Source organism: Antedon bifida, chromosome 11 (genome assembly GCF_963402885.1).
Source record: "Antedon bifida chromosome 11, ecAntBifi1.1, whole genome shotgun sequence".
NCBI classification, from domain to species: domain Eukaryota; kingdom Metazoa; phylum Echinodermata; class Crinoidea; order Comatulida; family Antedonidae; genus Antedon; species Antedon bifida.
Genome location: NC_136236.1, coordinates 16452422 through 16465973, shown reverse-complemented (window position 1 = coordinate 16465973; position 13552 = coordinate 16452422). Strand labels below are relative to the sequence as shown.

The window sequence follows — 13552 nt, the reverse complement described above, 5'->3', positions numbered from 1 at the left end:
ATGCTTTTTATTTTCTGCTATATTTTTTTTGTGCTAAATAATAGTTCTTGCTTGTTCCATCTGCCTCGTTTGTTTATCACTTCTGTACATGTTTTTGTTTGGTATGTGGAAGAATAGAAATTGCACTTGCGCATAATAGAGTACAAACATTCTAAAAATATAATAACAAACTATATTATTATTATTAACTATAATATTTTTTCTAATATATATACACTATTTTCAAAATATGCAAATGTTACATTCCATATTTAGTTATTTATTTTGTTATATTTTATATAAGTTATTCTCTGTTTTTTCTAGTATTTTGTTTTTGAGATTTGTAGAGAGAAACCATGTTGCAAAAATACCTCTTTATGATACCGATAATGTTATCGCTGATATATTGTAAATCCTCTATGTTTTATCTAATACTACCATATTGGGAAAATAGCTCATTTATTTCAGTAATCTTTTGGCAACATATTGGCTAAATTTCTGATATTGCTTTCAAAACGATTATTAGGCAACTTTGAAATGTAATGATGCAAATACCAGAATGGTTATATAATGTATGTGCCCTTCAGCTTTAATATAAGAGACATCAAGCTATAAAAGTTAATATTATCAAAGAAATATTATATAAAATCAAACTCTGAAAAATTAGGCTTTTTTTTTCAGAGTTCTTGTATCTCATTAGTGGACCTTTAGTTATCTATGGCCCTGTTTCTGCTGCCAAGAAAATACCGTATTTTATACGGTATTTTTTGAATACCGTATTTATACCGTATTTTTTTGGCAGCAGAAACTGCGCTCATAAAAAAAATACCGTATTTTGTATACCGTATTTTCCCCACAAAATTTGTGGATAAAATACGGTATTTACAAATTTATACCGTATTTTTTGTACCCTTTTCTGCTGCCAATAAAAAATACCGTATATTTTTTGACCTGCGACATGAGGTCAACATCGTGTTTTTATTTTCTGTCGCTGTGAGCTGTTTTACACACGTGTATAGATATATTCGGCGAAAATGTGGAGCGAAGACGTCACAGTATTTACTATATAAATCTGTGTGGGGAAAAGGGGTGTGGGGAAGGAGGGGAAGTTAAATGTCCGGCCAACTAAAAGGTAATAAAAGGGACAACCACATTTATAAAGACATTTCTAAACAAATAAAGCAGGAGTACGGAATAGACTTGTCTCCAAAGCAAGTAAACTCAAAGCTGAAGAGCCTGCAAAAGCAGTACAACATTGCAAAAGACAATAACTCGGGGAGGGAACGAATTACTTGTCCCCATTACGATGTTTTCTGTGCTCTCACAACATCTCTATCACTAGGGCTAGCCTGTTGAAAGTGAGGCGTAAAACTTCCTTTATTGCGACTTTTAATTATCGACCAAATAAATGAATGGCAATTTGGGTAAAAAGGATGAAATTTAACACGACCACCCAAGAAGTATTGTTAGCAGAAACGGGGTACTGACAAATACGGTATAAAAAATACCGTATTTTATACCGTATTTTTATACCGTATTTTGAGCAGTTGCAGCAGAAACAGGCCCAAAGAGAAATATCTTTAAAATGTTCATATTGCGCAATATCAAGCACAGCAATTTTTGCTGAACTTTTAATTCCACTTGTTCGGCACCTATGATTAATAGTTTGTTTACGTTTATAGTAGTAAATGTTTCAATGATTTCCGTCACTGTATTTGCATCTCAAGGTTAATATTAGAAAATAGAAAATCTAGTGCTTTTTCCTGTTACTGTTTTTTGCTGTAGAAGAAAACACTACATTATATTACAGTAGTACAGTACATCTATGTCATTGGAATTGTGCCAATATCTTTGCACATTTTACGATTATCCCATTAAGTTCAACGGACTCGGTAGTAGCCGTCGTGATTAACGAATCGCAACGCATTTAGTGTGTAGATACTTATGCTGGTGCCAAATTGTATATATTTAATGTGGTTATAGTCCTATGGGAATTGCCTATAGATGTGGGTGTATACGTAGTATATGTCATTAACGAATATGTGACCTTGGGAACGCAAAACATTTCAAACTATTTGACACAACTGCTGTTTTAATGAATGCTAATTTAAGTTAATGGTTTTGAAAACATTCTGTAACTTTCTACATTTCATTGTGATTTTATTTTAGTGAAATTTGCAACATTTTTTAAGCATAGCAAAGTAAAATGAACGGGTATATGAAATAACTGGTTCATTAACAATATATCATCTTGCTTTGCCAGTAGCCAAGAACGAGTAAATGTTATTTCTAAACAGCTTTTCAACTACAAGAGAACCCTTACTTTGGAATACCCCTATTCAGAGTACACCCATGTTAAGGAGACACTTCCTGATATATGTTTTACCACTACTACCAACTTCTATTGAGGCGACACCCTTTTTCAACGGTGTCCCCTTAATAGGTCTTCTACTGTATGTTTTAATACTATTAGCCAAATCCCTATTCAGGGAACAACCCTGTTAAGGAGACACATTATTGGTTCCCTTAATAGGGTCTCTACTGTAATGATTTTCAATAATTCAACATCAAAACAATATTTAACCAATTGGTAATAATTATTTTAACAGGTAATAGCATTACTAGGCAAAAGGAGAAGGAGGACGAGGAGGATGAAATTCCATCTTTTCTGAGTCGTAAGTTAAAGATGATGTTACCAAAAAAAATGGCGGAGATGATTACTAACACCTTTTTTTATCGACTAAAGCGGAGATGTTTACTAACAAATTTTCTTATCAACTATGGCGCAGATGTTGACTAATATTTTTTATCAATTTAATGATTTTGTTTATTTTTACAGCTAATGAGTTGGTGCATGAAAAAATGTTTTTGTGATTTTATTGTTATTTTTTATTGTACCAAACTTTCTCAGATATAAATTAAAGATTTTTTTTAATGCATATTGACGGAGAGTAAAAACATTAAATGTAACTTTTTTATTACATTTTTAACTTTTAATTATCAGCTTATATTTTTTCTGCTATCAGTAAGAATTTCAACAATTCACAGATTATCGTGCTTTGTGTTTTCTAAAATTATTAAATGATAATGCTAAATTAATGGAAACAAAAACAATAATTTTGTAATTATTTTTCATATTTTTATCCACGTCGGAATCATGTCAAAATTGTTCTTTTGCATTTACTGCAGTAACTGAATTTTTTAGTTGAATAACGTATGATTTTATTTTATCTCAATGTAAAAGGCTTGCACTGAAAGTAAACAATGCATATGATTAACGAAAACGAGCAACCAAAACGAATTACTGCATTATACTATATATTATTTATCTTTACTACTAATCTTTTTTTATTAGTAAATCCATACTTGACATCAGTTTTTAGATTCAGTTTATTTGAAGGACCCATTTAATCTAAAGCTCTGTCTACACTATCAAATCAAATTAGGTAGTAATGTGCCCAAATATGGTACTGATATGACATGTCTATATAAGGGCATATCACATTTGTTTGTCACATAAAGTTTGATAGTGTAGACAGAGCTTTACTTATGTATGCCCTTCTTTACTGATCTGACTAACACTGTTTCATGATTTCCATTAAAAAGACAATTTATACTGGGAAGTACTATAACATATCTGAAATATAGGATGCAATCACAATACATCTTTTATGTTTACTTGGATGTTTACAGAATCAATTATTACAACAGAGTCGAGAGTGAATCATAGTCGTATAATGTTTATGCAGGTTATTTGCGGACATTCTCAGTTTCATGTGTTTTTACAGTGAAATATTCAATTTAGATTTTTGAAGGACGTGTAATAAATAGTGTGTTTTATTTAATTTATTTCTAAATTAAATTTCTAAATTTTATGTGCTATTGCTACAAAATTATAGAATTATTTAGTAATTTAATATTTATATGTCTATTTTATTTAGAGAATAATATAATGATTGATGATATATGAATGATGAATTTTTTTTTGTAATATTACCTAAAATGACACACATTTATGAGTAGTTCTATATTTCCATATATACATATTGCACCATAATTGAAATTTGTATTGTTTCCCTATCTGCCCTATCTGTCTACCAATGCGTAGATCTTAAGATTTTGTTTACAAAAAGCCTCAGGGCTTCAATTAAATTTGTATTTCTTGTTTTTTCTTTCTGCCTTATCTGTCTACCAGCATGTCAATCTAAAGAAATCTTTGCTTTTATTTTTTCATTGTACATTATTAATGAAGTTTTACTTTCTTATTTTTCATACTAAAATAATATTGAGCCTCAGGACTTCAATTGAAATTAAATTTCTTGTTTTTTATTTCTCTCTATCTGTGCATAGATCTAACAAATGCAACGTCTTATTAGTCATTTCAAATGCTTGATATCGCAACAGATTGTTGAACTTAAAGTAACACGATCTCTAATAGCGTGAATCATTATTCGCTAGCAATAATTGATGGTATTTTAATAGTAATTAGCATACAATCAACCATTACCGTGATCAAACTTTTGTAGCACTGGCTCGACTTGTTTCGCTTTTAAAAATCTATCATTCTGTCTCAATCTTTGGACGTTTAATTAGTATTTAATCTATAATTTGTCACTTTTGCTAGTGAGGATGAGTGATAAACTTACAAACTCATTGGGGCTTCTAATTTATTTTTGAAGAATGAAATTGGAATTATTATCAGGCTAGAATATCTTATCAGAGATTCGTGCCATAGATGGATCAAGGGGATGACTCTGTTCCACCCCACTGATTTTTAATTTCTAGGTTTCGGGCAAGTCTCTAAATCCAGTGTCTGTCACTCATAGGTCAGGGGCTCTTTTGTTTTGCTCATCCAGCAAATAGAACACAGTGTTGTGATAGCTTCTGCAGCTACTCCAAATCTAGAAATTTGTATAATTGTAGTTTGTGTTACACAGGCAATAATCTTGTTCAAATTCACATTTTTATTGGTCCTTCAGAAGTTCAACGTTTATATAATTTGAAAAAACAAGTAATTACTCTGTGATAGATTAATCATTTTTAATATGATAGAATTTAAATGTTCAGCTAGATTAATCTTTCATACCCTTTAGTAGATTTACTCATAAAATTCATCATTCTGTCTCATAATTTTTCAAAGTAATATGAACGAGTGAATACCTGTCAAGTGTGTTATTGACCTTCAGGAGATTTTCTACAAAATGCCAGTCAAGTGATTGTAAATGCATTTGAGTATTTCAAACCCATATTTGTTTCTCTACTTTAAGACTTATTAATGGAGAAGAGAGAGTTATCGTTTTCTTTGTTATCTCATCTATCATTCTCTAGTTGACATTTGTTATACTCAGTGGGGTATATAGGATTTGTGAGTTGAGTTTAAAGGAGGTAAGGGAGTGGGGAAAGCAAGGGTAGGAGGTATAAACTTAAGACCATACCACCAACCATGACTTGGTATGGGATGCATTTTTAAAAGAAAAATTTGACCCTTGAATATTACATGCAAGATGTTTGAATACAAGTCATTCTCAAAGCTTGTCTGCTAGGTTCAGTGTAGACAACTCACTCATGTGTCCTTAAAACCCTAGCCTTACTAAGGCTCTCCTCCACTAGGTGTAGGGATTACCCTTGGACCTGTGCATAGTTTTCAACACAGACCAGTCATAACTTGACCTTGGGGATTATCACATTTGTCCAAGATTTATAAACAAATAATTGTAATTGTAACAACAACTTAGAGGTAAGCACCCAGAGGTTGTGAGTTCAAATCCAACTTGCCTCAATCAGAAAGCTTGATGTTAGGGCATAATTTGTGTGTGTGGTGAAATAAATATGAAATGTTAATATTAATATAAAATATGTCTTTGATGAGAAGACAGCTATAATTAAAAATCCTCAAACCGAGAATCTCCACTAATGTTACTCAAGACTGTTGTTGGAGTGCCACTTGTGTCAAGGGAGTTTGTATTCAATTAGTAGATGTTTAATTAGTGCTCTGTTAATGTAGGCCATTGTTAACTCATTCCCTACGTCACTTTCAACAACATATAGTGATCCCACAAAGAAAATATTGATTACATACATTTTCTCTAATAAATTACATAACTGCTTTAGCTTAATTCCCACTAGGACATAACATAAGTATGTGACCAATGGCAATCAACAGCTCATTCAAGTCGTGTCTTGTCATTGGTCAATAATCTTAACGTTGCATCCAAGTTTGAACTAACTTTATAATTCATTTTTAATATTTTGAAATTTTGACACAGTGACACATACTATAATTTTATGAGATCATATAAGGTTATTGAAATATCTTTATCATTGTGTGGCAAGCTGAAGTAATATATTTTTATTTTAATACTTGTGCTGGTATTTTATATAATTATTTTGATGGACAAAATTGAACTCTATTGACTAAAGCTCTGTCCTGAATTGTTATGCTAAAAAAAACTTGAGTAGAGAATTAGCCTAGCTCTGTCTACACTATCAAATTTGTTGTGACAAAAAAATGTGATGTGCCCAAAAATTGTTTTTATTACCAGTATGTATCTTTACCATGCAAGCAATATTGCTTTTTTTTGCAATTTTTGTTTGATAAATGCCAAAACCATTAGTATTATTAATGCTCTTAGAAAATATGGACAAATTTAATACATGTAGAGTGAATATTGATTGTGAATATTAGTATTTTATAATCTCAGAGATTTCTAGTATATTCCGACAGATTTTTTAGTAGCTGTATTTTGTAAAGATTTTTTATTGATTACTAGGTCAACACAAATGTTTGTTAGTATCAGGCTTATACAGCTGTCATTAGCCCTAAACACAAAAGCGCTCTGAATATTTTTTTTGTCTCAAAAATATGAAGTATTAAATATTTATGTTGATTTTCAACTTGTACTTGTAGTCCCTCATTGTATGCTGTATTATATCTTATAAACCACTACGATTGTTTGCGTATAGGTTACTATGGTAACATAATCTCTATCCCTTTGAGTAGAGAATAGGTTCACCTGCCGAATGACATATTAATAGCGATGCTTGGTAATCATTTACATTTTACTTATCATTTTCTCTTAAGTAGAATTCAAATACTCTCTTTAGACTTACTTAAGTAGAATGTTGTTCACTAGTTAGCAAACATGCGTGAGAATTTTTCATTTACAATATTACTTTTTTCATTAACGATTTATACAGGATTATTGAAATTGTTTGTCTTTTTCTTAAAAGTTTTTTATATGCACATGCAGAATTCATCAGTTGAACTTGTAGAATATGAAGTACCCCCTCTATATTTTTCAATGATTAGACATATTTATTGACTGTAATATATAATATAATATTAACATTTGTGATCTTGTTTTTGTTATAGCCATAGATAATCTAGGTTCTAGACAGTAATTCTAAATTTTTTGGCAGACATGGCGTATCATAGGTATACTTGAGCTTGGTTTAAAAAAAATATCAAAATATCCGCTGGTGGCACTATGTACAGTAAAGAAAATAACTAAAGACTTGTGGCATAAAGCCATAGATTATGGGATAGCCTACAGTTTAGTATTCGCATTGTAGTTTAAGGTTGTGATTGGTCAATTATGCTTTAGAATTGATTATGATTGGTTAAGTTTCTCAACATATTTCATTTATGTGACTATGTAATTGTAATGTTCAAATATTCAATGCTGACACAGTGTCATATTTTATTGTTTGGGGAATGTATTGTACTTTTAATTCTTTTTAATTATATATTTTAATATTATTTTCAGATATTCTGCCTGATATTGGTAACTGGTTCACTGACAAACTATTTTAATTTCTTTATGCACTTTTTTTATATGTAACACAATTATTACTTATTAGTAATATTAGTATTAACTATATGTTTTCACGTCACATTCTGTTTCTGTCTCCTTCTTGCTTCTCCTTTATATACTATATGTATTGGTTTTGTTTCATTTTACAACCATATCACCATTTTGTCTCTTGTAACTTCATTTCAGTTCCACCACCACAGGAACCCCCACCACCACCAGACTATGACCTCAATGGTGAAGATGAATTGAACGAGGATGGGGTACCATATCATCATCAGTGTACGTTATCATATCAAATTTCCTTCAAATCATTGTTGTGAACTTGCTTTTAGACCTTTCCTAAAATTTGTTTACTAATTATTAAATTAAAATATGTTTATAGGCCAATATGTTGTCCAACGATGTTATTCTAAGTTACAGTTGGACAAAACATCTGACCAATAAACTTCTGACCCAAAGCTACTTATAGTAGTAACAATAATAAATTAAAATATAATTTTTATCTATGTTTCTGGACATCTGAACAAATTAGATGAATAGATTATTATTGTTATTATGATAATAATAATTTATCATGTATGCATCTGAGATTGATCTAATGGATGTAACACTCCTTCAGTCATCCTTTCCACAGGGTTGGTCCCATAGATTTTGACACGCCAGCATCTCCCTGCAAGGGAGCAGATGCTATTTCTGTCAAACGCTATTTGGGTAGAGATTGGTAAGATCTCTCCAGTCTAATGAGAGTTAAGGGTGTCATTATTTTTATTATCATTATATTTTACAAAACTACAAGTACAAAAATCAACTGCTTTAAATTTCCAGAAAGTTCTTTATTAAGAAGATAATTTTAGAAATACTGTACGTTTTATAATTCTAACAATAAGACTAAATAAAATGATTGTGTTTGTTTGTAATTCTAGTAAATAAATCTGGTAGAGACAGTTCTTCGGACGAAGGTCAACCAACATCTCCCGTTCAGCGTGCTTTTCTTCCAGCTGACGATAACCCTGTACTCATACCGCCTAAACCGCTACCAAATCCAGTCAAAGGATCCAGAATGCATAAGGATCTTCACTTTGAATTAAAACATAGGTAATGTGTTTGAGATTAATGTTGAAGAAGGTTGTACAGTAACATAATAGGGAGATTACGATTTGCGACGACTGACGACCTAAATAGGTCAGGTAAATTGATGTGTCATTGGTTGTTGCCTGGACCCAGAAATCATCTGTGTTAAGGGTCTTTCACACCTGTTCTGGCATGGGGCCAGTAAAATCAAATTGAATGTCAATGTTTGTTTCCACATGGCTATGTATCAATCGATATGCGTGTAACCATGTGAAAACGAAACATTAACGTTCAGGACTGGAACCATGCCGGAGCAGGTGTGAATTACACTTTAAGGTAGATAGCAAGGAAACATGTTATAATATCCCTGTGTGCAGATCATGAATTTGCATGACATACCTTGATTGCTGATCGTCTATCGTCACTAATAAACACAATGTTGATTCTTAACTTTACTTTGTTTTCTTTTTTGGAAATACATGGTTGAATGTTTAACATACAATAATGTTACACTATGTTTTTTCTTTTATTAGTGGTAGAGATGTACTAAAACCAGAGTTAACCAGGGTTATGACACAACGAAAACATCAAAAGTCTAAAGCTGAATTGGAAGAGGAAAAGAAAAACAAGAGAACAAGTCTAGAAATAAAATTACAAGAACGACAAGATAGGATAAAACAGGTATACATACAGTACTAATATTACTTGTGTTCATTTTGAACATAAACTCCTGTATACATATGCGTACATACATTGCACATTGCATGATAACAAAACTTGGTACGCTATTAAATTAATTGGCTCCCAGTGTAGAATAGTTGTACTGACTAGGAGGTAACCCAGTCTAAAGCTCTGTCTACACTATCAAACTTTATGTGACAATATTTTGGCATATCACTGCCATATTTGTATCACACTTTTTTTGTCAAACTAGTTAGTGTAGAGAGTGCTTAAAGAAGAAAAATACAATTTTTTCTTTTATAGGAAGATGAAAAAAAGAAAGTATCTGGAGAATCCATACCTGAAGAACCAGGTCAGGCAGAGTTGTACCGAATAAGGAAGTCTTTAAGGTCAAATGAAGCCACGAAAACATAACACTAATCTATCTTCTGTTTAATAAAGTTAGGGCCTGTTCAGACCTACAGAGTTATGCTTTTGTATCAGATGCAGCGTACAACATTATCAGATCCAAAAATATTAGTGGAAACCACCTCTTACAACACTGAGCATAACTTCATAGATCTGAACATATCCTATAAGTTAATTGATTTTCTAGGAGGAAATTGGTTTTTACACTAAGACCTGTGCACACTAAGTAAACTGAAAATTGGCTCCAATTTTGCAATCCACTTTTTACCCTTATTTGATTAAATTATTCTTGTGAAAGAAGCTATGAGTTTTGTGTCTAGTCTGTAAACAGTAACAGAATTGCCATTTGACAGCTAAAATTGTGATTTTTTCTGTTTTGTGGTTGAAATTTTCAAACATTTTTGCAATGTAGAGAATTGAGAATCAATGGCAAATTTTGAGTTCATGACCAAAAAGCTTGTTTTGATGTAGAAGGCGCATGGATTTGCGAAACTGTGAGCTGAGTGCTTACTACAATTATTAAGCAATCTCATTGGTTGTTTAAAGACTTATTTTGTAAGAATATGTACTAAATAACAAATTAATGCATTTTGATCTAAATTTGAAGTTTTCTCAACTATCCAAATGGCAAGACTAGAAGCAGTAAAAAAAGGCGGCACTTTTGGCAGATAAGAGTCCTGCCACTCAGAATAAACTAAGTATGCACAAGCCTTGTAGTCTACTTCCACATCTTTCTACATTTTGTAAACTTAATCATTTTTTAATACAGTTACGTTGCAGAATTGGCTAGGTGTGAACGAATATGCAAGTGTCCCTGATATGCTTAAATTTGAGGGTGAACCAATTTTATAAATTATCCACATAGTTCTCAGTGAACGCCACTATTCCAGTATCCTTATTTGTTTATTTGAGAAAATGCTTTTTTTAACTAAATTATTTAATACTAATCATTTTGACCAATCTGTAACAAACTACAGTAATAGTTTAAACTAAAATGTTATGTTATTATAAATTTAATTAATATTTTAATCATTACATTGCTAGCTTTTTATATAATTATTGCATATATCTTTAGTTTAATTTATCTTATTTAAAGTTAATTTGTTTTTCTATTAAAAAATATGTATATATAATTATAATTTAAGAATATCTCCAGTTAGAAACTTTCAATATTTTGTTCATTATAAGATATTACACATTAATTGTATAATTAAGTTTGAAATGCATTCGAAATCCCCTATTCCATACAAAATTAATTATTTACTATTCCATAAAAAAAAGACATTCCATCAATCTCGTTCAATGATATTGATACCAATACTGTAAGTGACCAATTTTTGAAAATTTCCAAAACATCAGAATTTGTTACTCCATGTGTTGTCATATGTTTATATTATAAATCTCCACAGATGACATTGTTTGTTTCAAGTATATTTTTTAAATTGCCAAAATCAATTTTTTAAATTAATTTTGAAGATTACTATTTCAGGAATTAACTGAAGATAAATGGAGTAAAAAATCACATTCCAAGTTAGGCCTAGAAGTGAAATGAACAGCCTTATTGTTGTTGTAAGATGCATGCAACCAGTCCTCAAGTTCTACCCCACAAGGACACTGCAAACAGGCCAGTATATTACGCTGGGAGGGGTGGGGATGGCTTCAATTTTAGCCTATATTGTTTAACTAGGTGGTATCCAAATCTATGACTTTTCCTCCCTAAAAGCTATTTTACACACCTGAAAATATGCTCACTTGAGGGCATCTTCAATGTTGTTAGAGATTCTCATTCCACTCAATTACATTCTATACATTCTAAAGCTCTGTCTGCACTATCAAACTTTATGTGACAACAAAATTTGTTCCCATATATGGACATGATATCACTACCATATCTAGGCATTTCACTATCATATTTATTTATTTATCTAGTTTGATAGTGTAGGCAGAGCTTAATAATTGTGTTTGCAAAAAGTCTTCCATAAGCCGTTGTCTTTGCCTTCTGTAACCATTACTGGTGTCAATAGAAAAATCCAAACATAACTTCCAAATAATACAATCGGCTTTAAATAATGAGAAAAGCTTTCATTTGCATTTCTAACATAGGTAATTGAAGTTAAGTCAATATATAAATATGTTTGTTAACGATTTTTTATTCCAGAATTTAAAAATGAAAGTATTTCTTTCTCAAATTTGTTTTGTGTTGACAGGTGTCCATAAAACACAGGTGTTTCTAAAACACAGGTGTTTATATCACACAGGTATAATACATGTGTCCGGTAAACACAGGTGTCTGGTAAACACAGGTGTCTGTAAAATACAGGTGTTGTATATTACATGTGTCCGGTAAACCCAGGTGTCCGGTAAACCCAGGTGTAAAATAAGGTGTCTGTAAAACACAGGTGTCTGTAAAACACAGATATCGGGTAAACACTGTGTTTACCCGGGTGTCTGTAAAACACAGGTGTCCGTAAAACACAGGTTTCACTAAAACACAGGTGTCCTCTTTCAATTCACATTCGTTTTGTTACACTTCAAATTTATAATTGTAAAACTGCAAACAGAAATTTTTTTAGAAATTTAAAAAAACTTATAATAGTGCCTTTATAGGTAAGCGTCTATCATTCTTAGGATTTCTTTGCATTTTATATGTTAAAATTTAATCAAGTAAACCTAATATGTTAACATAAGCTGTAGCTTTAGTAGAAATTATTCAAATTATAATAAGATGCAAATTAAATGCATGCTTGAATCGATCCATTCGAGTTGCTTAATGCTGGTTGCTGTGTTTCAGTTTCTACTATAAAAAAATTAGTTTGGTATTATTTTCGCAAGACATTATTAGGTAATTCTTAATCTCATTAAATAATTGTAACAATTATTTTGATTTGAACAACATAAAAAAAAATCCAGCGATCTGTCTGCAAATTACCGATCAAAAGTTATGTTCTTAAAGTTTACAATTTTTCAATTCCAACTTTATGAGTTCAAAATGCATTTTCTGCAAAACAGTAACTCTAATTGCTTAACGCGACGCCAAAGATTTGTGAAACAATGGAGGGTTACAGTAATCTGGGCGTGCTTACATACAACAGCTTTTCCACATTTTTGCAACAACACAAGATTCTTAACTCGGGTTATTGATGAACGGCTGTCACAAAACATGTATGTTTGTGAGCAGAGGATAAAAAATGGTTTTGTTTTTGTGAATTCATTTTCTCAAACACAATTAAACAAATTTATTATAAATTATAAATGTATTATTTTATGTTGGACTATAAATTAGTAGGTAATATAAGTTTTTGGGAAAGGGTGTAAATTACAATCAAAATGGAAGTAAGCATGCTTGATATGACGACGGAAATGTTAATCAGATCTAAATAGTAATTTTTACTAAATTTAACCTGATTTGTTCATATAAAGTAGAACCTATTACGGGGACACTTTTGGGACCCAATAGTGTCCCCTCTGAATACGAGTGTCCCAATGGAATGTTCTACTGTACTTTAATTATAGAATTATACTAAGAATAAGTTTATTAAAAATATATTGTCATAATTTTCTCAGGAGCAGGATAGAAATATATATAAACATGATTTACG

General features: G+C 31.2%; 1 protein-coding gene across 4 annotated transcripts in view; it reads left to right on the top strand.

The window, feature by feature from the left end:
- LOC144856326 (uncharacterized) overlaps positions 1 to 11366 on the top strand; it is a 33096-nt gene extending 21730 nt beyond the window's left edge. For 3 of the 4 annotated variants that reach the window (XM_078714304.1, XM_078714301.1, XM_078714302.1), the window contains 5 exons: positions 2589 to 2654; positions 7980 to 8072; positions 8717 to 8888; positions 9398 to 9545; positions 9849 to 11366. In XM_078714304.1, coding sequence (XP_078570430.1) covers positions 2589 to 2654; positions 7980 to 8072; positions 8717 to 8888; positions 9398 to 9545; positions 9849 to 9959 — 590 coding nt within the window. In that variant the 3' untranslated portion in view covers positions 9960 to 11366. The remainder of the gene's footprint in view (positions 1 to 2588; positions 2655 to 7979; positions 8073 to 8716; positions 8889 to 9397; positions 9546 to 9848) is intronic. The other variant, XM_078714303.1, reaches the window with a different exon arrangement.
- The last annotated feature ends 2186 nt before the right edge of the window (positions 11367 to 13552 follow it).